A 22254-nucleotide genomic window follows, 5' to 3' on the forward strand; every position below is an offset into this window, starting at 1 on the left:
ACCGCGACAGGATACCTCAAGTTGCACCTAATCTCACATATCCCTGTCCAGTAACTGAGGTCTTCAGGGGAGTCACCGTTAATGGTCCATCAAGGTTGGAATGCATGGCTTGTATTGCTTAGGATTGTGGGCCCAATTTTGTTGCTCTCCCTTCTAGCTGAGGTCAGGCAGGCCCCCCTCCCTACAGAACCTCCAGAGTCAACCAAAGACTTTTTAAAACTCCCAGCAAGCATTTTAATTTCAGATTTTAATATGTTTTTAAAAAAACAAAAAAACCCTTTTTGTTTTGTAAACAGCTTAGAGGCCATTGTAGTTAAGCCAAGACCATATAACACCGGTCCTGAAAGACCTGCATTGGCTCCCAGTATGTTTCTGAGTACAATTCAGAGTGTTGGTGCTGACCATTAAAGCCCTAAATGGCCTCGGCCCAGTATCCCTGAAGGAGTGCCTCCACCCCCATCATCCAGCCCAGACACTGAGGTCCAGATCCGAGGGCCTTCTGGCGGTTCCCTCCCTGCGAGAAGCGAGGTTCCAGGGAACCAGGCAGAGGGCCTTCTCGGTAGTGGCACCCGCCCTGTGGAACACCCTCCCAGCAGATGTCAAGGAAATAAACAACTATCTGACTTTTAGAAGACACCTGAAGGCAGCCCTGTTGAGGGAAGTTTTTAATGTTTGATCTTTTATCGTGTTTTTAATATTCTGTTGGGAGCCTCCCAGAGTGGCTGGGGAAACCCAGGGGATGTAGAACAGTAGACACCATGACAGTACGCTCACAAACAGTGCACCTCAAAAATATTAAAATTGGATTGAAATCAGCGATAGCCCTGAGGACTTTGGTGAGGGTGAGGGTGAGGATGGGGATGGGGAGGAAGAGTCCATGGACCAGAGACCTCATGTTCAGGACCCCAAGTTGGATCCAGGCCCCTCTGGTGAGACTCTGCCCCTATAGACGTCTTGCAACCTCCCCCCTTCTTTGGCTCAGGATGCGAAAGTAGGTGCATCCAATACAGTGGTACATTGGAAGTTGAACGGAATGCATTCCGGCGAGCGCCGAAACCCGGAAATAACCTGTTCCATTACTTCTGGGTTTGGTGCGGTGCGCAACCCGAAATCGCGCAACCTGAAGCGGCCGTAACCCGAGGTATCACTGTAATCCAAATCTTTTACCTCTCCATTGTATCCAAAACTCACCATTAAACTACAAGTGTTATTCCAATCCTACTAACAATATTAACTGTTTACAATGGTTTTTAAGGTAAGTTATAATTCCCCCCCCCCATTCCTTATTAAAATTTCGGTCTTCCTGATTTCTGATTCTTTCGGTCATTTTGGACATTTTGGCACAATCCATCAACTTCATCTGCCATTCTTCTCTGGTAGGGACTTTATCTTCTTTTCATCTATGGGCCAATAACATCTGCACAGCTGTGGTCGCATACATAAATAGTCTTTTCTGTTCCCTTGGGATTTTGGCAGCTAGAATTCCTAAAAGGAAGGCTTTGTGGGTTTTTTTAAAAAAAGAAAATGTTATACCGCTAAGGTCCTTTCCAACTGTATGGTTTGATACACCATTAAAAGAACAACAACCTTGGTTACAGTTGGAAACTTGGATTATGTGGTTAAGCCCAATGCCTCAAGGAAAATGTGGGTTCTCCCACCTTTTTTTCTCGTGAACTTTCCAATCTCTCTGACTGCAAACTCCTCTCTTTCCCAGTGCAGGTGCTGGCGCATCCTAAATACCAAGCATCTCGGAGAATTGCAGTCTTCCTAAGCATGTCAGATGAGGTCCAGACAGGAGAAATCATTAAGGACATTTTCCAGCTTGGCAAAGAGTGCTTCATTCCACATTACAAGCCCCGGAGCAGCCACATGGACATGGTGAAGCTAGCTTCCTACGAAGAAATTGCTTCGCTCCCCTTGACTTCCTGGAACATCCATCAGCCGGCTGAAAACGACATCAGGGAAGAAGCCTTGTCAGCGGCAGGTGAGCTTGGCGAGCACAGGGCTGTCATTTGGTGCCAGAATACATCCTTGTGGGAGAGATGAGTGGGAGAGATGTTATGACATATCAAGGCATGGAAGTCATTGACAGAAAATATCCAGTGTGGTACAGTGGGTAGACCAGGAGTGGGGACCCTGTCGCCTTCCAGATGTTGTCTCCCAAACTCCATCAGCCTCAGGCAGCATGGCCAACGGTCAGGGACCATGGGGCTTGTAGTCAAAAACATCTGGATGACACCAGTTTCCACATCTGTTGCACTGCAAAAACACACATGCATTACAGCACACACACACACACACACACACACACACAGCGCAATTGTTTTGGAAACAGACTGGGAATATATTTGCATGTTGGTCTGTGAATCAGATCAGTTCTCTTCAAAGATGCACGGACCAAGTTTGCCTAAAAACATGGACCGAATCCATGGGCAGGAAAGTATGATGATGATGATGATTACTACTATTATTAATTAATTATTTATACCCCACCCTTCAGGCTGGGTTTCCCCAGCCACTCTGAGCGGCTCCCAACAGAATATTAAAAACACGATTAAACATCAGACATTAAAAACTTCTCTAAACAGGGCTGCCTTCAGATGTCGTCTAAAAGTCAGATAGTTGTTTTATTTCCTTGATATCTGATGGGAGTGCGTTCTACAGGGTGGGCGCCGCCACCAAGAAGGCCCTCTGCCTGGTTCCCTGTAACATTACTTCTCACAGGGAGGGAACCGCCAGAAGGCCCTGAAAGAGCCTCCTCCTGCTGTTTTCTGCAGATGCAATAGAGGCTGTGAAGAAGGTCCTTTTCACCATCGCTATCACCGCTTGGTAGGCTCGATGTTGAGCTCTAACCTGTGTCCGGTCCGATTCAGAATGCGTTTTCCACCATCGGCGCTCTAGCCGTCTCAGTGAGTGTTTCATTGCCCTCAGCTCCGGGGGAAACCACAGGGCTGTCTGGGCTCCATGTAATCGGAGGCAGTGCTTTGGAACCAGACAGTCGACAGCTGTGCTGGTCCAAGGGTAATCCAAGAGGCGAGGTCCAGGTCCAGTCCAATGTCTAAGAAGTCATGAGGGGTCAGTCGGATGAAGCTGAGGCAGGGTGCAGGGCAGGAAACTAGGCGAGGTCAGGAACAGGTACGCAGGCAGGATCTGGAAAGCAGCAATGTTGCTCCCGCAACCTGGGGGCAGGGTCTGACTGCCTTTTATCTCTGACGAGGTAATGGCCAGTCCTGATCCCCCGATGACTCACCACCCTGCCTCACCTGAAGGTGAGCACTCCTCCTGCAAGTGCTCAAGTCCCTCCTTCTCTCAGCCCTGAGTCTCTGCAGCTCAGGAGACGCCGGAGGGTTACTGGACCCAGGAGCCGCCTCAGCCCCAGCTGGTAGTGGGCCAGCTGCTGGTGACGACCAGGCTGATGGCAACGAGGTATTCCCTACATCTGGAACCAGGGCAGGCTCAGGCCCCAGACTCGGCTCAGCTGATGCTTGTTGCAGGGGAGGCTGTGCAGACTGAGGCTCCTCAGAATCAGGCCCCAGACTTGGTTCAGCTGATGTCCCAGGCAGAGGATCTGGTGCAGGCTGATACTCCTCCGGTTCTGAGTCCGAGCCCAATTCCCAGGTCATCACAACAGCCCTGGTTAACTCCACAATCCAGCAGGCCACCAGGGAATTAACTGAAAGGCCGTCAACATGGGATAAAACATCCCCTACCACTCTCTGGAAACCATTTGGACCAGGCTTCCTCAAACTCGGCCCTCCAGATGTTTTTGGCCTACAACTCCCATGATCCCTAGCTAGCAAGACCAGTAGTCAGGGATGATGGGAACTGTAGTCTCAAAACATCTGGAGGGATGAGTTTGAGGAAGCCTGAATTTTGGATCCATTAAGTAGTGGGGGCGGATCATCTGAATCAGTCTCACCTCCCTGCAGAGGGAAAGGGTCGCAGAAAAGTCCTTCAAGCATCCCTCTCTGCCCCCCTCCAATTTTTAAAATTGAAAATACTTTGTTCTCCTACAGGACTTTAGAATTGGTACGTAAGCTAAGAGAAGGGGGAAGAGCAATTTAAATTGCGGGGCAGAAGAAATTCATTAATCGCAAACGTCCGCATGAAGGTATAATGAGTGAGCTATTTTAATCATTCTCAGACTGACATTTTATGGACATTAGGTGCATACCTGCATTTAAGAAACCCTGGGAAAAAAATCCACCTGTGTAGTAAATAACGTCGTGACGGCCCCATTGAAGGAATTAAATAAGATGTGTGCAAAATGACAGATAGATGGAGCGCATATGTTGGAAGCGGCGATGTTAAATATAACTACATAATGGGAAAAACAGAAAATGGTCCAAACAAGATTGTAAAGTGATTGCCAGGACTATTAGATTTTCTTCCCTTCAGGGAGGGTTGATTAAAATTTACAGTACAATATATATCCAAGCGAGAGATTAATTTAAAAAGTATTTCTCCCCCCCTTTTCTTTTTTCACACTGGTCATAAAAAAAGACCATGGCATGAGACAAAATTGAAAATCAAGGCTTAGCTCTTAATGTAATTTATTTTTTAATGAAATGATTTGAAGTTTGGAATGAACTTCTGCTCAAAGACAATGAGCCATGGCACTTCTGTGTTGGGTGGGTGGGTATCGGGAGAAGGGATTTGGGTCTAGCAAGGCATTAGTATGCTGGTGAAAGAGCCCCCCCCCCCGGGGAAAAAGGGGGAGCAGCAACAGCTCCTGCTCTTAGTAGTGCTTCTAAACTGCCAGGGACCCTCAAGGCAGAGATGAATCGAACGGTACCGTCCTTTGCAGGCGAAACTCAGAAGTCAGTTCCATGGAGTCAATTTACTTATTAAATTTGTTGCCGTCTCTTCCTCCCAAAGGAGCCCAAGGGCTGGAAACCTCAGGTAATAAAAACACCTTGAAAAAGAAAATAAAATCCAGTACGGATCCAGACCAGGAAAGATCCAAACTGAAAAGCCTTGTTGAAAGAGGAAGGTCTTCAGTAGGTGCTGAAAAGACAGCTGAGACCGTGCCTATCTAAACGTTCAAGGGGAGGGAATTTCACCACACTAAAGGCCCGATTCCTACTTTGTGCAGAATGGAGTTACTGATACAGTGGGATCTGCAGGAGAACCTCACTTGCAAAGTGCAACAATCCGTTGGGCATGCAAGGAGGGAAATAATATCTGCATTGCTCAGAGCCCTTTTTGTTGTGTTTTTGTGGGTGTGTTTTGCAACATGTCGCAGGGGCAATAATAGTGCATTAGTGGAGGATTCATACTGGGCTGCCTGCACATCATTCCACTTTCTTAGTTGCTCTGCGATGCTTCCCCAGTGTTAGGGATGCGGGTAGCGCTGTGGTCTAAACCACTGAGCCTCTTGGGCTTGCCGATCGGAAGGTCGGCAGTTTGAATCCCCGTGACGGAAGAAGAAGAAGAAGAAGAAGAAGAAGAAGAGTCTCAAAGCGGCTAACAATCTCCTTTCTCTTCCTCCCCTGCATGTGGAGGAGCGGAGATGTGAACCCAGTTGCCCAGATTACGAGTCTACCACTGGGAAATCGCTTGCAGTAGTATCACAGCAAATTTGGAAGAAAGAGTTTGGATTTGATATCCCGCTTTATCACTACCCGAAGGAGTCTCAAAGCGGCTAACATTCTCCTTCCCCTTCCTCCCCCACAACAAACACTCTGTGAGGTGAGTGGGGCTGAGAGAGTGTGACTGGCCCAAGGTCACCCAGCAGCTGCATGTGGAGGAGCGGAGACACGAACCCGGTTCACCAGATTACAAGTCCACCGCTCTTAACCACTACACCACACTGGCTCCTGTTGCTCTGTCCCAGCTCCTGCCAACCTAGCAGATTGAAAGCACGCCAGTGCAAGTAGATAAATAGTTACTGCTGCGGTGGGAAGGTAAACAGCATTTCCGTGCGCTCTGGCTTCCATCACAGTGCCCCCGTTGTGCCAGAAGCTGTTTAGTCATGCTGGCCGCATGACCCAGAAAGCTGTCTGTGGACAAACACCGGCTCCCTCGGCCTGAAAGGAAAAGGTGAACGCAGCAACCCCATAGTTGCCTTTGACTAGACTTAACTGTCCAGGGGTCTTTTACCTTACCTACCTAACTCCAGTGTTACTTCATTATTGGGATCCTGTGGCACAATAGTGCAACAAAAGCAAGACACCCCCTCCCCGGGACGTTTGTGTAATAAATATTACAGGGTTTTAGCAGGAAGCTGTGGGGCATGCACTGACTGGAAATGAAACTGCACGTTGTATCCAAAGCTAGCCTTGTTGTTGTTGTTCAGTCGTTCAGTCGTGTCCGACTCTTCGTGACCCCATGGACCAGAGTACGCCAGGCACGCCTATCCTTCACTGCCTCTCGCAGTTTGGCCAAACTCATGTTAGTAGCTTCAAGAACACTGTCCAACCATCTCATCCTCTGTCGTCCCCTTCTCCTTGTGCCCTCCATCTTTCCCAACATCAGGGTCTTTTCTAGGGATTCTTCTCTTCTCATGAGGTGGCCAAAGTACTGGAGCCTCAACTTCAGGATCTGTCCTTCTAGTGAGTACTCAGGGCTGATTTCTTTGAGAATGGATAGGTTTGATCTTCTTGCAGTCCACGGGACTCTCAAGAGTCTCCTCCAGCACCATAATTCAAAAGCATCAATTCTACGGCGATCAGCCTTCTTTATGGTCCAGCTCTCACTTCCGTACATTACTACTGGGAAAACCATAGCTTTAACTATACAGACTTTTGTCGGCAAGGTGATGTCTTTGCTTTTTAAGATGCTGTCTAGGTTTGTCATTGCTTTTCTCCCAAGAAGCAGGCGTCTTCTGATTTCGTGACTGCTGTCACCATCTGCAGTGATCATGGAACCCAAGAAAGTGAAATCTCTCACTGCCTCCATTTCTTCCCCTTCTATTTGCCAGGAGGTGATGGGACCAGTGGCCATGATCTTAGTTTTTTTGATGTTGAGCTTCAGACCATATTTTGCGCTCTCTTCTTTCACCCTCATTAAAAGGTTCTTCAATTCTTCCTCACTTTCTGCCATCAAGGTAGTATCATCAGCATATCTGAGGTTGTTGATATTTTTTCCGGCAATCTTAATTCCAGTTGGGGATTCATCCAGTCCAGCCTTTCGCATGATGTATTCTGCATATAAGTTAAATAAGCAGGGAGACAATATACAGCCTTGTCGTACTCCTTTCCCAATTTTGAACCAATCAGTTGTTCCATATCCAGTTCTAACTGTAGCTTCTTGTCCCACATAGAGATTTCTCAGGAGGCAAATGAGGTGATCCGGCACTCCCATTTCTTTAAGAACTTGCCATAGTTTGCTGTGGTCGACACAGTCAAATGCTTTTGCATAATCAATGAAGCAGAAGTAGATGTTTTTCTGGAACTCTCTGGCTTTCTCCATAATCCAGCGCATGTTTGCAATTTGGTCTCTGGTTCCTCTGCCCCTTCGAAATCCAGCTTGCACTTCTGGGAGTTCTCGGTCCACATACTGCTTAAGCCTGCCTTGTAGAATTTTAAGCATAACCTTGCTAGCGTGTGAAATGAGTGCAATTGTGCGGTAGTTGGAGCATTCTTTGGCATTGCCCTTCTTTGGGATTGGGATGTAGACTGATCTTCTCCAATCCTCTGGCCACTGCTGAGTTTTCCAAACTTGCTGGCATATTGAGTGCAGCACCTTAACAGCATCCTCTTTTAAAATTTTAAATAGTTCAGCTGGAATATCATCACTTCCACTGGCCTTGTTGTTAGCGAGGCTTTCTAAGGCCCATTTGACTTCACTCTCCAGGATGTCTGGCTCAAGGTCAGCAACCACATTTCCTGGGGTGTATGAGACCTCCATATCTTTCTGGTATAATTCCTCTGTGTATTCTTGCCACCTCTTCTTGATGTCTTCTGCTTCTGTTAGGTCCTTTCCACTTTTGTCCTTAATTGTGGTAATCTTTGTACGAAATGTTCCTTTCATATCTCCAATTTTCTTGAATAAATCTCTGGTTTTTCCCATTCTGTTATTTTCCTCTATTTCTTTGCATTGCTCGTTTAGAAAGGCCCTCTTGTCTCTCCTTGCTATTCTTTGGAAATCTGCATTCAATTTCCTGTATCTTTCACGATCTCCTTCGCATTTTGCTTGTCTTCTCTCCCCCGCTATTTGTAAGGCCTCATTGGTCAGCCACTTTGCTTTCTTGCATTTCTTTTTCATTGGGATAGTTTTCGTTGCTGTCTCCTGTATAATGTTACGAGCCTCCATCCACAGTTCTTCAGGTACTCTATCCACCAAATCTAAATCCTTGAACCTGTTCTTCACTTCAACTGTGTATTCATAAGGAATTTGATTTAGATTGAATCTTACTGGCCCAGTGGTTTTTCCTACTTTCTTCAGTTTAAGCTGGAATTTTGCTATAAGAAGCTGATGATCTGAGCCACAGTCAGCTCCAGGTCTTGTTTTTGCTGAGTGTATAGAGCTTCTCCATCTTTGGCTGCAGAGAATATAATCAATCTGATTTCGATGTTGCCCATCTGGTGATGTCCATGTGTAGAGTCGTCTCTTGTGTTGTTGGAAAAGAGTGTTTGTGATGACCAGCTTGTTCTCTTGGCAGAACTCTATTAGCCTTTGCCCTGCTTCATTTTGATCTCCAAGGCCAAACTTGCCAGTTGTTCCTTTTATCTCTTGACTTCCTACTTTAGCATTCCAATCCCCTATAATGAGAAGAACATCCTTCTTTGGTGTCATTTCTATAAGGTGTTGTAAGTCTTCATAGAATTGATCAATTTCGGTTTCTTCAGCACTGGTAGTTGGTGCATAAACTTGGATTACTGTGTTGTTGGTGCATAAACTTGGATTACTGTGATGTTAAAAGGACTGCCTTGGATTCGTATCGAGATCATTCTATCATCGTATCGAGATCATTCTAAGGCTAGTAAGCTAGCCTTACTCAGTGTATTTTTTATCTATTTGTTGCACTGACACCCCACTCCCCCCCCAAGGTGGCATGCATGGTAGTCCCCCTCCTCATTTAACCCCCACAGCAACTCTGTGCGGTAGATCAGGCCGAGAGGCAGTGACTGGCCCAAGGTCACCCAGAGAGCTTCATGGCTAAGTGGGAATTTGAACTCTGATCTCCCAGGTCCCTAGCCCCCCGACAATCTAACCACACTGGGGCTAGATCTATTGGGAGGTGTTTTGGGGTTGTATTTATGAGAACTGTGGGTGGGGGAATTTGGGTCAGGAAACTGAAATCTGACGAGTCTGTGGGAAATGGATGAGTTGGTGGGTGACCCAGATTGGCTGTGTGCAAAATGGCTCGCTTTCTTTTCGGAACTTGAACAACGAGGGCTACTAGATGCCCGAAAACACTTCTTTTAGCCAGCAGGTGTCAGTATTCTGTAGATTTAGTAGTGAGATTGAGTGACACTCCCCCCCACCCCCCACCCAGCTCCATGTAATTAAATTCTTGCTCAGTCATTGCAGTCACATACAGGAGACAGATCAGGTATCCCCAGGGAAGTCTGAAGGCAGTCGTGCCATGTGCACAGTCATTTTTCTTAAATGTGAGTGTAAGAAAAATACTTGTGGGGTAAGGGCTGTGACAGGGGCCAGTGAAACCATGAATGCTTTGGAGACAATGTATTGTATTGTATTCCACCCTTCGTCTGAATATCACAGGGCAGTCCACTACATAAAAATACAAAATGAGAAAACAAAATACATAATAATACAAAAACAAACAAATAACACCCCTGTGTCTCTCACAAACACATTTAAAATGATTCTGTGATAATCAGCCAAAAGCGTGGGTAAATAGGAATGTTTTCACCTGGTGCCTAAAGATATGTAATGAAGGCGCCAGGCAAGCCTCCCTGGGGAGAGCATTCCAGAAACGGGGAGCCACCACAGAAAAGGCCTGTTCTCGTGTTGCCACCCTCTGGACATCTTGTGGAGGAGGCACATGAAAAAGGGCCTCAGATGATTATTGCAGGGTCTGGATCGGTTCAGAGGTGGTCCTTGAGATATTTGGAGACAGTGAATGCTCTGCAGGGATTTTCTTCCCCCTCTCATAACGCTAGAATTCAGAGCCACTTGGGAAAATTGATTGGATGTGGGCAGAGCAACAAATATTAATTTTAATTATACAAACACACAGAGTTCAACGGCACATTCCAGCTAGGCAAAAGCACTCAAGGAGGGTACAAAGCAGAGCTGGGGAAGGGTGTTGCAAGTGTGTGTGTGTGTGTGTGTGTGTGTGTGTGTGAAGGTTTGAGAGTCCAAAGGGCCAGCTAGAGAGGCCAAATCTGGCCCCTGGGCTTGAGATTCCCCTGGGTTGGACTAGATGATCCTTGGGGTCCCTTCCAACTCTTATAATTTTATCATTCGAAGTCCTGGCATGCGTGTACGTCTAACCTTTCCATCTTCATTTCCCCCCTGGAATGAGCATTTCCACGCTAAAAGGAGGAGGAAAGGATAGCTTTTGTCTTTGGCGGTCTGTTATGTTTTGCAGGTAATTCGCTTGCGAGTTTATTGTCTGGCAGGTTGCTAAATTGCCAGCGAGATGAAATTGCAGAAAGTAATACTCGGAGACAGGCGTATTATTCTGCTTTGATTCAACATGTTCACAGCTTCTCAGTGCTGCTAGGTGGAACTGGTGCAGCTGATTGTAAAATGATAAGACGTGTGGTTATTTTATGCTTGGAGTTTTACATTTTTTAAAAAAATCTATGTGAATATATCTCAAATCTTTGACTGGTTGTGCTTCACCACCCACCCACAGCAGAATTGGCACAACCCAGAAGTTTGAAGAAAAATCCTTTACGGGGGGGGGGGGGGCTTTAACTCAAAGGAGTGGAAACTCCCAAAACATGCCCAGCATGCTCGGTTGGCATGGAATGTGGGCTGACAGTTGAACAAAACCAGGATGGAGGGGGAATAGGACATCCTGGAAAAGGATGACGGAGGAAGAGAGACGTGGTAGAAAGAGAGCCACCTCGTCTGGATAGATAAAATTTCCTGGTTCACACCGAGAAGCTATTTTTAAATGCCCTCTGGTTTGGAAGTGAGTTGCCCGTAGAGATCATTGGAGACATCCGAGATATTAACGCAGCTGGGGTTCCGCTACCAGGATCTTCACCCCCTGCAAAGCAGCCCTGCCAGAACTGAACATGCTCAGTGGGGATGGGTGGTTGGTGATACCCCCCCCCAAAAAAAAGCGGAGAGGGGGGGGATATTGGGGCCTGGCTGGAATAAAAGACCAGATCAGACCAAACACTCAATCTAGTTCAGTATCCTGCTTTCACAATGGCCATCCAAATGCCCGTGGGAAGTCCATGTGCAGGACATACCGGTAACTACAACCTTCTCCCTGCTTGTGGATGCAGGTGGTGCTGTGGTCTAAACCACTGAGCCTCTTGGGCTTGCCGATTGGAAGGTCGGCGGTTTGAATCCCTGCGACGGAGTGAGCTCCTGTTGTTCTGTCCCTGCTCCTGCCAACCTAACAGTTCGAAAGTATGCCAGTGCAAGTAGATAAATAGGTACCGCTCTGGCGGGAAGGTTAACGGCGTTTCCATGCGCTCTGGCTTCCGTCACAGTGTTCCTTTGCGCCAGAAGTCTTGCTGGCCACATGACCCGGAAAGCTGTCTGGACAAATGCTGGCTCCTTGGGCCTGAAAGCGAGATGAGCGCCGCAACCTCATAGTCGCCTTTGGCTGGACGTAACCGTCCAGGGGTCCCTTTACCTTTTTTACCTTTTGCTTCCCACTACCACTAGATCCCAATCTGCTTTCTGCCCTTCCAATTATTTTGAAGCTAGCTGCCCTGTAAAGCTGGGCGATAATCTGGTTTTCACCATCGCAATATATCCCCAGCTAAACATCACAATATACCAATTCATCACAGTGTCTGAAATAAGGAGGGGGCTGTGAAGAGGAATTGGCTGGCTTCACGGTCCCCCCCCCCATTTTGCATAGCACACAACACACACACACACACACCATGATTCGTAATCTATTGCCAGGTCAAAAATTATGAAACCGATATACCATGATACGGACTTGAAACCGGTTTTGGATGATATATCAATATATCGTCCAGCCCTGCTGACCTGTTGCCTCTTAATCATCTCATCTGCAGGTTAAACATACACAACTTTCCTCATAGGTAGGGATGGAATTTAGCTCAGTTCTCACTTATAGCCAAATTTATCACAACCACACTTTCTGAAACAATGTGGAAACTGAAGCACGTCCATCCCACTTACCCGAAATTTGCTATGCAGTTGTCCAACTAAACAGCGTTTAAAAAATATTATGCATATATTTTATATATTGGTGAAAACGGTATGCAAAAAATGCATTCTGTGAGAAGTTGCTTGTAACAACATGTCCATTGGTCAAAACTGCATACAAAAATTAATATAAATTCATTCCAAAATGCTGAAGGATTTTCAGAAGTTTTTTTAAAAAATAATAATCACAAATTCCTGCAGAAAAGTGGAGAAACAAATTTAAGAATGAAAAATGAGACCGGGCCTGAGGCCTTCCTGTGAGCATCCTGCTGGCTTGCAAGAATTTATGTCAGTCATAGGGGACATCACCCCCCAACGACTTCATCCTTTGCCTTAAAGTGGACATTGTTGCAGGTGAAGCTGTGGGGCAACAGAAATAGATGAAGGGAGGGGCGAGAGAGAGAGAGAGAGAAAGAGAGAATTGAACAAGAGCTGTCAAATCCCAACAGACCTGAAAGGAGTTGAAGCTGCAGGAAGAATTGTTGTTAGCATATGCCTCTGCTTTGCTTCTGTTAGGTGATGAATTATCAGTATTCCTTTGCCTTAAACCTTTATGACTTATATCCATCCAAGGGAGAGTCAAGCTTTTTTGCTCAGGAGGGTAAATGTAGGTCGGGAAGGTAAATGCTTCATGCTGACACAGATCTCTGACACAGAGGAAGAGAGGGATAGGACTCTGTTACCTGGAACCTGCTTGCGGATTCTGCTGACGGCCCTCGTTTTCTGGGAAGACCGCTTACAGATTGTAATGATCTCAGGCAGGCAAGCAAGCTCCGATAAGAATTAACGAGTCTCTGACAGTTTTATGGTACCTTTATTTACAATTCATACCCAGAGAGCGGCTCTGTGTCTGCTGCTCTTAGCTACGAGTTGGTCACTCTGAGTCTATGCCCCTTTCGCAGCACGAAGGGCGCCAAAGTTCAGTCCTTCCTCTCTTGTACTTCTGTTGCATTTTAACCCTTTTAGCTCTTCTGGTTTAGGGAGAAGGGGGGTGGACTCTCCCCCACTCTCCAACAAAGAGTCCTCTAAACTCTGCCTCCCTCCTGGTTGCATAGCAACCCTCTCAATGCCGTCTATCTCCTCCACCCCCTCTGCCTGAGAGCTTTCCGAGTCTGCTGCTTTATATCTGAGTCTGGGAACTCTCGATGAAAGGGGCCCAAACTAACCCACTCCTGCTCTGTCTGCATTCCCTTGTCTCCAGAGTCAGACACTGGCTCCCTATGGATTAGCATTCCTTCATCTCCAGCCAGCCTCTTCCCAGGAATTTGATTCGGCCACGTCTCTGACACAGATACACTCCAGAGGGAGAGTTCTTGAGTGTTTCTGCTGGACCAGAATGTGGAGGTCACCTATGACAGGGATTGTAGCTTATTGGTGTTGCACCTGAACTGCCAGTAGAAGGAGATTGTTGAGTGGTACAACATTTGCCTTGCATGCAGGAGGTCATAGCTGAGTGTCAGAGCACTTGCTTTGCATGCCGAAGGTTGAAGGTAAGTTGTAGAACTTTGCATGCAGAAGGTCCCAGATTCAATCCCCGATATCTCCTGCTAAAAGCTGATGGGGAAGAAAAGAATTCCCGAGCCTTTGGAGTGTCAGGGAGAGATGACCAGAGATGGAGAACTTGTGGTCCTCTCCAGGCATTGCTGGACTCCAATTCCTGATGGTTGACTATGCTACCTGGGACTGATGGAGTCCAACACCTGGAGATGTTCTCCAGCCCTGGAACAGAGAATACGGGCACCACTGTACCTATCAGGTCTAAGGGCAGCTTCCTAAAAGTCTGTTTGGAAAAATTAAAGTACGAAAAACAGCTTAACATGGATATAGGAATAGGAATAATTTATTATTGGCCAAGTACATTTTCCAACATACTTGGAATTTGTTTCAGCTACATTGCAATGTAAACATACAGACACTGTTCCTCTCACAATACAAAGAAGCAAGGAAACCCCACCCATAATTTACCCCCCCCCCTTCAGCTATACAACTATGAATTTAACAATTTAATGGCACAAGGGAAAAAACTATTCTTGTGCCTGGCCGATTTTGTATATGAACTCCTGTAGTGACGTCCAGATGGAAGTAAATCAAGCAGATGATGACCGGGATGTAAAGGATCTGCTACAATTCTCTCTGCTCTCTTCCTAACTCGGGTAGCATAAATTGTCTCTATTGAAGGCAAGCTAACACCAATTACCCTTTCTGCAATATATATGGTAGAAGCTGCAGATAAAGTGGTGGTGATTAGCTATATATGTCACCAGCAAAGGGGCTTGCTTTGCCGATCCATTACTGTTGCTTTGCAATAGAAAGACAAAAGAATAAATCCACTTTATTTTTGAGATAGTATTGCAGAGAAATTTAACTTGCTTTACGTGTCATTATACTAGATGGGGCAAGCTCTTGGCAAAGATGGCACCTCCATGTATCAATGTCTGCCATTCCATTGGGTGGCTGTTTCAAACTTAATATGCCATCTTTAAAGCAGAGCTGGAGCAACAGTGTATATTTGATTTGAGTGTTTGACAATTTCTGGTCTATATGCAGGAAGCAAATTTAGGTAGAAAATGTGCTGCTCATTTGCAAACTCTGAGGATTTATTTTCTTAGAGGGCCTTTTCCCCCCCTCTCCAACCTCCGAAGTATTGTTTCAATATTTATTCAGAACACTATTTATTTAAGGCTACATTTGCACATTTATTCAATCACAAATTCCTGCAACTTCTCGTTTGCCCTGCTAACTGTATGTTTGCCTTTGACACCTTGCTGCTGTATATCAAGCACAAACCATTGCATTCAGCGGATCTTACTTCTGAGTAGACAGGCAGAGGGTTGCATTGGCTGGTTAGAGTGTTTAAAAAAAACATATTAGTCAAGAATTCTGGGCGCTGTAGTGTTTTGTAGGTTGCTGTGAACTTTAGCTTTGTGAGGGAAAAGCTACTGTTCCCATAATTCTTTGGGGGGGAAAGGATGTGCTTCAAATTTAGAAAAGTACAGATGGTAATAGGAGTCACATGCATTGCTCCAACTATTTGTTGCCTCTACCTCTTGTCTGTCACTGGCATATGGCCCCTGGAAGATTGCCTATGAGGGAACATGGCCCTGCAGTCCCAAGTGTTCCCCCACTTTGGACTCACAAGATCAGCACCAGACATATTGAAATATTTAGACCTTTCAAGGATATTGCAGATCTGGGCTCCATTTTTACTTGAAAAATAATATATTTACGTTTATTTAATTTCTGCATTTTCTATTCAGATAAGCACAAAAAGCATTGGCAGGAGCTGTGAGGAAGCCCCGGCAGTAACTACATTTCCAACACCCATCCAACCGCCACTGATACCAATATACGAATAAATTGCATCTCCCAGTCAGAAGCCTCAGATAATTAAGTGAGAGGAAACAATTTACTCCAGACTGGAGACATTAAACAAAAAGGTTGGGGACGGAAGAACAGAGCAAAAAACGGGGAAGCTAGGGCTAGATTTTTGTTGCAAATATAACAGGAAGAAACCACATCAATCTGTTTTGTTGTTGTTCAGTCCAGTCATGTCCGACTCTTCGTGACCCCATGGACCAGAGCACGCCAGGCACACCTATCCTTCACTGCCTCTCGGAGTTTGGCCAAACTCATGTTAGTAGTTTCGAGAACACTGTCCAACCATCTCATCCTCTGTCGTCCCCTTCTCCTTGTGCCCTCCATCTTTCCCAACATCAGGGTCTTTTCTAGGGAGTCTTCTCTTCTCATGAAGTGGCCGAAGTATTGGAGCCTCAACTTCAGGATCTGTCCTTCTAGTGAGCACTCAGGGCTGATTTCTTTAAGAATGGTTAGGTTTGATCTTCTTGCAGTCCATGGGACTCTCCAGAGTCTCCTCCAGCACCATAATTCAAAAGCATCAATTCTTCGGCGATCATTAATATCAGCAGACCACAAGCCCTGATAGATACTAACATAGATAAATACTAACAGCTTCATACCTGGCGTTGCTTGGGAATTCGGAAACCCCCTCCAAAATGTGTAGTTTTGAAAAGTTCGGTCCATTGTGTTAATCCAATTGTATCCAAAAGAGATGAAACCTTTCACTTGATCTCAGGAACTATCATACAGAATTCGGCTACGATTCCTTCACAGGTGTCCAAATGCATAGGAAACAAAGAATTTTCAAAAATATATACTACAGGCCATTGCCATACATCCGGATTTTCCCAGACATATATACGGAATACTGCAGTTGGCAGCAGTGCCCTGGCAGAAATCTTACAAATGTCCAGGGGGAATCTGGACGTATGGCAGGTTATGTTGGCAGTGCCGTTTTTGCCATATTTCCATAAAAAAGCTCAGAAATGGCATTTAAAAAAGTGATTTTGTCCCAAAACCTCAACAACGGTCCTGATTTGTAACTGTTTGAAATAAAGGTAAAGGTGAAGGACCCCTGGACGATCAAGTCCAGTCAAAGGCGACTATGGGGTTGCGGCACTCATCTCACTTTCAGGCCAAGGGAGCCGGTGTTTCTCCACAGACAGCTTTCAGGGTCATGTGGCCAGCAGGACTAAACCGCTTCTGGCACAACGGGACACCATGACGGAACCCAGAGCGCACGGAAACGCCGTTTACCTTTCCGCCACAGTGGTACCTATTTATCTACTCGTGCTGGCATGTTTTTGAACTGCTAGGTTGGCAGGAGCTGGGACAGAGAGCAAGGGGAGCTCACTTCATCGCAGGGATTCGAACCACTGACCTTCCGATCGGCAAGCACAAGGGGCTCAGTGGTTTAGACTACAGCGCCACCTGCGTCCCTAATTAGGCAACCTTAATATATACTAGATACATTCAAATGTAGAAAGGGCAGTAATATGTTCAGATTATTTACCCTTCCAACTTTGAAACAGCTTCCACTTTTGCTGTGCATCTGTTAGTCTCCATATTGCAGAAATATAATTTAGAAGCGTGTGAGCACCCACAAATGTCAAGGATTGTTTCCAAAGCAAAGTTAATATGAACAATAATATTTCACCCAAAAGAGGACGCTATACGACATGCCCACATCAATGAGTTTTTATCAGTATCACATCATTGACACCTACATGAACGAGCCAAAACACACACATAAAGCCAAGAGTTTCACGGCACCTTAAAGACGAACAAGATTTATTGTGGTATAAGCCTATGTGGACAAAAGCCCACCTTGTCAGATGTTTGAAGTGTTATCAGCAAGAGGACAGAATTAATTAACAAGATGTATATACTGCTTAATTAAGGAATAGCAATTTGTTTAAAGCATATCAAAGAAAACTAAGTGAGCCTAAAGCTTACTAACAGGCCAGCGAATATCCCAGGGTATCCCTAAAGCAAATGACAGGAATAGCCAGCAACTCCCTTCCCACTTTTCTACTTATACACAGCAGGTTCAGCAAGAGTGTACACAGGCCATCAGAAACAGGCTCTCTTCTTTTCGTAATGAAATACAGTACTTTTGCTCCTACATCCACCCCCCCCAACAAATAAAAGTTCCTGAAGTTTCTCTCCTCTGCAAAAACTAACAAGTAAGATGATGAGGTTCGTTCCAAAGGGTTGCACAGCCGCCGCAGGCTCATTTGTTTCAAATGTCCCCTTGGCGATTCCCACTCCATATCGGAACAAAAATAGCAGATCGGCACAATGGTTGCCTTTAAGCTTGGCAGCGGTTCAGGACGGCAGCCGGTTCCCTTCTTCTCCTTGGCAGAGGCATGAATCAACGTCTGAAAGCCCGATGGCCAGCAAAACCTCAGCCCCTGAGTGCAAACATGCAATTGAAGCTGAGAATACCTGTACACCCAGACTTCTCTCCTCCTTTTCCCTGCTAATGTTTCCCTCTTTGCGCAGAATTCCCCCCAGCCCTTGAAATGCTATTTTGCACCAAGAAAGCAACAGTTGTGTTGGGGGTGTGGATGGGAGACAGGATAGACACACACAAGCAAATGGTGGCATTGGGAAGTTGGACACCACAGTGTTACTGAGAGCCAGTGTGGTGTAGTGGTTAAGAGTAGTGGACTCATAATCTGGTGAACCGGGTTCGCTTCCCCGCTCCTCCACATGCAGCTGCTGGGTGACCTTGGGCTAGTCACACTTCTCTGAAGTCTCTCAGCCCCACTCACCTCACAGAGTGTTTGTTGTGGGGGAGGAAGGGAAAGGAGATTGTTAGCTGCTTTGAGACTCCTTTGGGTAGTAAAAGGTGGGATATCAGGTCCAAATTCCTCCTCCTCCTCCTCCTCCTCCTCCTCCTCCTCCTCCTCCTCCTCCTCTGCTTAGCTATGTCAGTACAGCTTGAAACTCTTAATCTGAGAGTTGTGGGTTTGAGCCTTGCCTTGGGTAAAAGCAGTGCTTTTTTCCCTGGGGGTACGCAGGGGTATGCATACCCCTAAACATTTTGTGATTTTTTGTGATTTTGTCCATTTACTGTATTTATTTTTCCCAATTTGAACTATAAAATGGTGATTTTCTTGAGTCAAAATGAGAGTACCCCTAAACATTTTTTTAAAGAAAAAAAGCACTGGGTAAACGGTTGCAGGGGGTTGTACTATGTAGATGATCTGGTGGTTCCTTCCAGCTCTACAATCTTATGATTCTATGATACAGAGCACAATAAAAACCGTAAAAACAAGAACCCCATCCATAGCCCCCAAATCACAATCCATTCAATATATAGTTGTACCTTGGTCCTTGAACACCTTGGTACTTGGATATTTTGGCTCCCGAACTCTGAAAACCTGGAAGTAAGTGTTCCGGTTTTCAAACGTTTTTCAGAAGCCGAACGTCGGATGTGGCTTCCAATTGAGCGCAGGAAGCTCCTGCAGCCAATCGGAAGCTGCGCCTTGGTTGTCAAACGGTTTCGGGAGTCAAACGGACCCCTGGAATGGATTGAGTTCGAGAACCAAGGTATAACTGTATTACAGGGAGGACACCCAAATCAGTTCTTCAGTTTTCTAAGGCAAGGGTAAATTTAAAGAGTATTGGTCCTCATCCAGTATGCTGTCATCCTGTCACCTCATGATGACATTGACAGGCATATATTCTGGGATGGAGAAGTGTCCCAGCCAGGGCCCCAATCTAAAGTATAAAGGTAAAGGGACCCCTGACCATTAGGTCCAGTTGCAGACGACTCTGGGGTTGCGGCGCTCATCTCTCTTTACTGGCCGAGGGAGCCGACATACAGCTTCCGGGTCATGTAGCCAGCATGACTAAGGCACTTCTGGCAAACCAGAGCAGCGCACGGAAACGCCGTTTACCTTCCCGACGGAGCGGTACCTATTTATCTACTTGCACTTTTGGGGGTGCTTTCGAACCACTAGGTTGGCAGGAGCTGGGACCGAGCAACGGGAGCTCACCCCGTCGCGGGGATTCGAACCGCCAACCTTCTGATCGGCAAGCCCTAGGTTCTGTGGTTTAGACCACAGCGCCACCCGCGTCCCTCAATCTGCAGTATAATGAATCCTATTTTCCTTTTATCCCTTATGCTGCAGTCCAAATTAACCAGCCTATATTTAAAATGCTGCAGTCTTGTAGAGCTACCAGATGTTTCCTTTCTTCTATTAAAAAGAAAGCCAGGGTAGAATCTTGATTATTATTAACTGCAGAAGCCGAGTTTTCATCTTATTGATTGCATAATAGATCAAGTGCAAAAATAATTATACCTGTGAAAAACTTGAGCGGGGGGGGGGGCGCGGCGGGGCGCCCGCAGCGAAGCAATCCTAGTTTGTAATTTTTTTAAAAAAAGAAAGAGAGTCTGGGATGTGAGCCTGCTTGGAAGAATTAAAACCAAACAGCGAAAGAAACAATCATAAAAGTGCCCTGGCCAGCAGCACAAACAAACATCAAGAGAGAAAAGCGGAATTAAAGAGAAGTACCAGGAACGTGGAAATTATCCTTAAGAGATTGCTTAGTTGTTTCTATTTCCATATTGTTTACCAATCACTTGTAGCCTTTATGTGGTTGAAATGTGAATTGTGGTGCATATATCTAGGATTTCAACCAGTTAAAGAAATCTTAGCCAAGAATACCGGTAAGTGTTTTACTTGTTAATTATTCAAATGAATCTGCATGATTGAGAATGATAGCAGTGTGTGTGTGTGTGTGTGTGTGTGTGTGTGTGTGTGTACTCACACATACGCCTTTGTTGTTTTTTAAATGATGTCTGCACAGCTGGCATCATAGGAGCAGACTTTATATATCACATCAGCCCACTGGCCCATCTAGTTAACATAAAGTTACCCCATCTAGTTAACATAAAGTTACCCCAGGTGAGCTTTCTGTGCTCCTATGCCGCTCTCTGAATTTCATGGTGCAGTTTACTTTAAAAAGGGTTATTTTAGAGGAAGAATGTGTACAAAATGCCTACAATGATCCTTTTAAACCAGGCCTTTGGTTGATTTGATTGACACCCTAGGCCCTTTTAAAATGTGGTGGTGTTTTTTCCGAGGGTATTTTTATTTGGTTGTTGTTTTTATTTTGATTATATATTTTGATTTTCTTCTGTGAACCGCCCTGAGACCTCTGGGTGTAGGGCAGTATATAAATTCAAATAAAATAATAATAATAATAATAATAATAATAATAATATAGTTGTACCTTGGTTTTCAAACAGAATGCGCTCCGGAAGTCTGTTCGACTTCCGAAACATTCGGAAACCAAGGCATGGCTTCTGATTGGCTGCAGGAGTATCCTGCAGCCAATCGGAAGCTGCGCCGGACGTTCGGCTTCCGAGGCAAAGTCCACAAACTGGAACACCTACTTCCGGGTTTCCGCCATTCGAGTTCCGAGTTGTTCGTGAACTAAGCTGTTCGAAAACCAAGGTACAACTGTAATATTAATAATAATCATTGGTGCAATTTTTATGCATTAAAAATAAAATCCACAATAAAAAAAATCTGTATGGAATAGACCTGTGACTGAACACATACATAAATGACACAGATCAGAAGAATCCATCAGTCCCTAACATGAGAGCAGAGCTAGCTTGCTGCCCTCAGCTGCGATTGAGGACACTGTCCCAGTGGCGGAGCTAGGCTCCGCGGCACCCGGGGCGGCAAAGGAAACGCCCCGGGGGCGGGGCGTCGCGGCGGCACATTGTGACGTCACGATGCCCCGCCCCCGGGGCGTTTCCGGGAGTGCCGCCGCCGCTTCTGCAGCCCCCTTTTAAGCCGAAGAGCCCGCTTTTAAGCTCTGCGGCTCAAAAGGAGGCTGTGGAAGCGGCGGTCTGACGCTGCTGCTCCCGGGGCGACTGAGCCAGCGGCAGCGCGTGGGGGTGACAAGCGCCGGCCCCTCCTGCCACTCCCCACGCTGCCGGTCACCCTGGGAGCAGCAGCGCTGCACGGACGGGGTGCTCCCTCGGCCGTGCGCTGTTGCTCCTGGGGTGACGGAGGGAGCGGCAGCGCTTGGGAATGGCAGGAGGGGCTGCCGCTTGTCACCCCCATGCGCCGCCGCTTGCTCCGTCGCCCCGGGAGCAACAGCACACGGCCGAGGGAACACCCCGTCTGTGCAGCGCTGCTGCTCCCAGGGTGACCGGCGTTGCGTGGGGAGTGGCGGGAGGGGCCGCCGCTTGTCACCCCCACCCGCCGCTTGTCACATCTGCCACTCGGGGCGTACCGCCCCCACCGCACCCCCCTAGCGACGCCCCTGCACTGTCCCATCACCAGCATTGGAGGTAAACTTCTACTGCCACTCAAGTTGGTTTCTGTACATGGGAAGGGGTAGTACAATTTCGGTTTCCCTCAAACTTCTCATTTCCCCCATTCTTAAGTCATAGCTGCTTTTAGATTTCCCCATTCTAGTGAATGGGGAACCACAGAGCTTTGCTTTTTTTTTTTTTTTTTACACAAAATAGAAAATTCTTTCCAGTAGCACCAGCATGGCTCAGGAGCTGAACTGCCGATCGAAGCAGAGAGTGTACAGAGCAACTCAGAAACAGATGAGAATTTAAAACAACATAGCCGTAAG

At 46.3% G+C, this 22254-nt stretch overlaps 1 protein-coding gene across 1 annotated transcript in view; it reads left to right on the forward strand.

Moving 5' to 3' along the window:
• LOC117056869 (5-formyltetrahydrofolate cyclo-ligase-like) overlaps positions 1 to 22254 on the forward strand; it is a 36580-nt gene that overhangs the window by 13906 nt on the left and 420 nt on the right. Inside the window, exon 2 of the mRNA XM_033167557.1 lies at positions 1720 to 1984. Coding sequence (XP_033023448.1) covers positions 1720 to 1984 — 265 coding nt within the window. The remainder of the gene's footprint in view (positions 1 to 1719; positions 1985 to 22254) is intronic.

This window comes from Lacerta agilis, chromosome 13 (assembly GCF_009819535.1).
Source record: "Lacerta agilis isolate rLacAgi1 chromosome 13, rLacAgi1.pri, whole genome shotgun sequence".
In the NCBI taxonomy this organism is placed as follows: domain Eukaryota; kingdom Metazoa; phylum Chordata; class Lepidosauria; order Squamata; family Lacertidae; genus Lacerta; species Lacerta agilis.